The sequence below is a fragment of the Clupea harengus genome, chromosome 23 (genome assembly GCF_900700415.2).
Source record: "Clupea harengus chromosome 23, Ch_v2.0.2, whole genome shotgun sequence".
Lineage (NCBI taxonomy): Eukaryota > Metazoa > Chordata > Actinopteri > Clupeiformes > Clupeidae > Clupea > Clupea harengus.
The window spans coordinates 15822432-15824931 of NC_045174.1; the positions used below are offsets into that span (position 1 = coordinate 15822432).

A 2500-nucleotide genomic window follows, 5' to 3' on the forward strand; every position below is an offset into this window, starting at 1 on the left:
AAAACCCCAATTTTTCTCATGATCGAAAATTCAACACTACAAATGCTAACACAGTATAAATTAGCTCTTATCCTGTATTGGCAAACCATCCACCAAAAAAAAAGACTCTGAAAAAATGAACTATAATATAATATAAGTAAATGGTTCTTAAATGTCACTAACATTTAGATATAAATAAATATCACACCAAATAATAAAGATTTGAGCACCTCAACTAAATTGAACTGCTGAACCAACTTTCACTGTTCTTATTGGTTCTGCTGTCTGAGTCGGATCCATTCAAGCATCAGGTGCTATGTGAAGGGCGTTCAGTGGCCACCATACCGATCAGTTGAAATGGCAACCTTGAGAATAAATGTTGTGTTTCCGTAGGGCTACGGAGTTATTTTTTACTTTATGGACCCTATTTCCAGTAACGCTCACATTAATTGTATTTTATGAGGTCAGAATGTCGACGACCGTCAAGGATTCCCCCTCAGAGTAAAAGATCTTTCCCGCTAGCCCCCCTCTGAACCTGACTCCATGTTTTACCGCAAACATTTACTTCTCCTCCAGTCACCACAGTGTAAAATATGCCCAGCACTTTACAGCACTAAAGCACGTGGAGAAACCAAAGCTACACTTATCTACCCCTCTGCCTTTCAGTAACCTGTACTTTAATGAAGGGCAATTAACAGGCAATTAGTTCAACATCATTACTGAATCAGCGTGAAAATGCAGCGCAACAATGGTAGAATCAAAAAGCTAATTAATTATCTATCACACTGGTGTTGCTGAAACATACTGAAACATGAAATTAAATGCATTTTTAAGATTGTCAGGCATTACATTTACATTCTTTTAAAGTGGGTTTTTATAGTGGTATGTAATTGAATACTTTCGAATTGGATAACTTTGTGCTGTCGGTGTGTGTGTGTGTGTGTGTGTGTGTGTGTGTGAATGCTTGTGCGTGTGTGTGTACGTGTGTGTGTGTGTGTTTTTTTTAGTTAGTTGGCTGCAGAAGCACCAGTTGGCTCTGGAATGTTTGGTGTGTGGTGCTGTCTTGGAGGGTGTGGTCTCTCACGTGAAAAAGGCGGGGCTTCTAACTGCCAGTGAGACCGGACTGGTTCAGAAGGCGGGGTCTCTGCCAGACAAGTGGCACACATTGGTGGAACTGCTGTCAAACAGGGATCCTGAGGGTTCTGGACTCAAGACTTTCCTTGTCACCTCCTTCCCAATGGAGTACCAGCTCATCTGTCAATATGGTATGTGTGTGTGTGTGTGTGTGTGTGTGTGTGTGTGTGTGTGTGTGTGTGTGTGTGTGTGTGTGCGTCTGTCTGTATGCATATGTACGTATATGTACACATATTCTTTGATTAGTCAAGTGTGTGTGTGTTTGTTTGTGTGTTTATCCAAATGAGGATGTATATGATCCAGCTGTTCAGCAGTTATGTTTGGTTCAAGATGAAGTGTGTGTGTGCTTGTGTTTGTTTGTGTTGGTTTGTGTTTGTTTGTGTTTACACCTCGTTTATTACACCATTCACCACAGCTTCTAATTTCATGCTAAAACCTCACCTCAAACCAGGTGCTATTTCGAGATGCAGACTCAAGATGGAGTTCTTCACACACACACACACACACACACACACACACACACACACACACACACACACTCTCTCTCAATCATTCATCACAAACACACTCGTTCACCTCTTCACTCTATCCATCACTAAACTGAGAGCCAAGCCCTCTCTCCTATCTCAGGCGTGTAAAGGCGTAATGCACAAAACAGATAATGCTAAAACCCCCCTGGCCCTCACAGAAACAGAACATGCTAAAACCCCCCTGGCCCTCACAGAAACAGAACATGCTAAAACGCCCCTGGCCCTCACAGAAACAGATAATGCTAAAACCCCCCTGGCCCTCACAGAAACAGAACATGCTAAAACACCCCTGGCCCTCACAGAAACAGGTGGATGAGAGGACTAGAGGGGTTGACTGATTGGTGGAGAGAGGACTAGAGGGGTTGACTGATTGGTGGAGAGAGGACTAGAGGGGTTGACTGATTGGTGGAGAGAGGGCTAGAGGGGTTGACTGATTGGTGGAGAGAGGACTAGAGGGGTTGACTGATTGGTGGAGAGAGGACTAGAGGGGTTGACTGATTGGTGGAGAGAGGGCTAGAGGGGTTGACTGATTGGTGGAGAGATGACTAGAGGGGTTGACTGATTGGTGGAGAGAGGGATCAATTCTACTGTGGCTTCTGGAAGTATCCAGTCAATCTCTTTGGGCACAGCTGATTATCATTTTAGCCATTGGTCCTCACATGATTAAATGTAATAATGGACAGTGCTTTCAGCATTGTTATAAAATACAATGATCAACTCAGACATACAGAACTCACAGGATGGACCTGAATTGTTGGCCTGAATGTTCATGTAGCTGTGGTTGGACATTGCCTATATGCTAGATATAAAAAAGTGTGACTCACTCATGTGCACACACACACACACAGACACACACA

The 2500-nt window shown here is 43.2% G+C and overlaps 1 protein-coding gene across 1 annotated transcript in view; it reads left to right on the forward strand.

The window, feature by feature from the left end:
- Nucleotides 1-2500, forward strand: part of nlrc3 (NLR family, CARD domain containing 3) — a 25609-nt gene that overhangs the window by 6338 nt on the left and 16771 nt on the right. Inside the window, 1 exon segment of the mRNA XM_042703200.1 lies at nt 987-1244. Coding sequence (XP_042559134.1) covers nt 987-1244 — 258 coding nt within the window.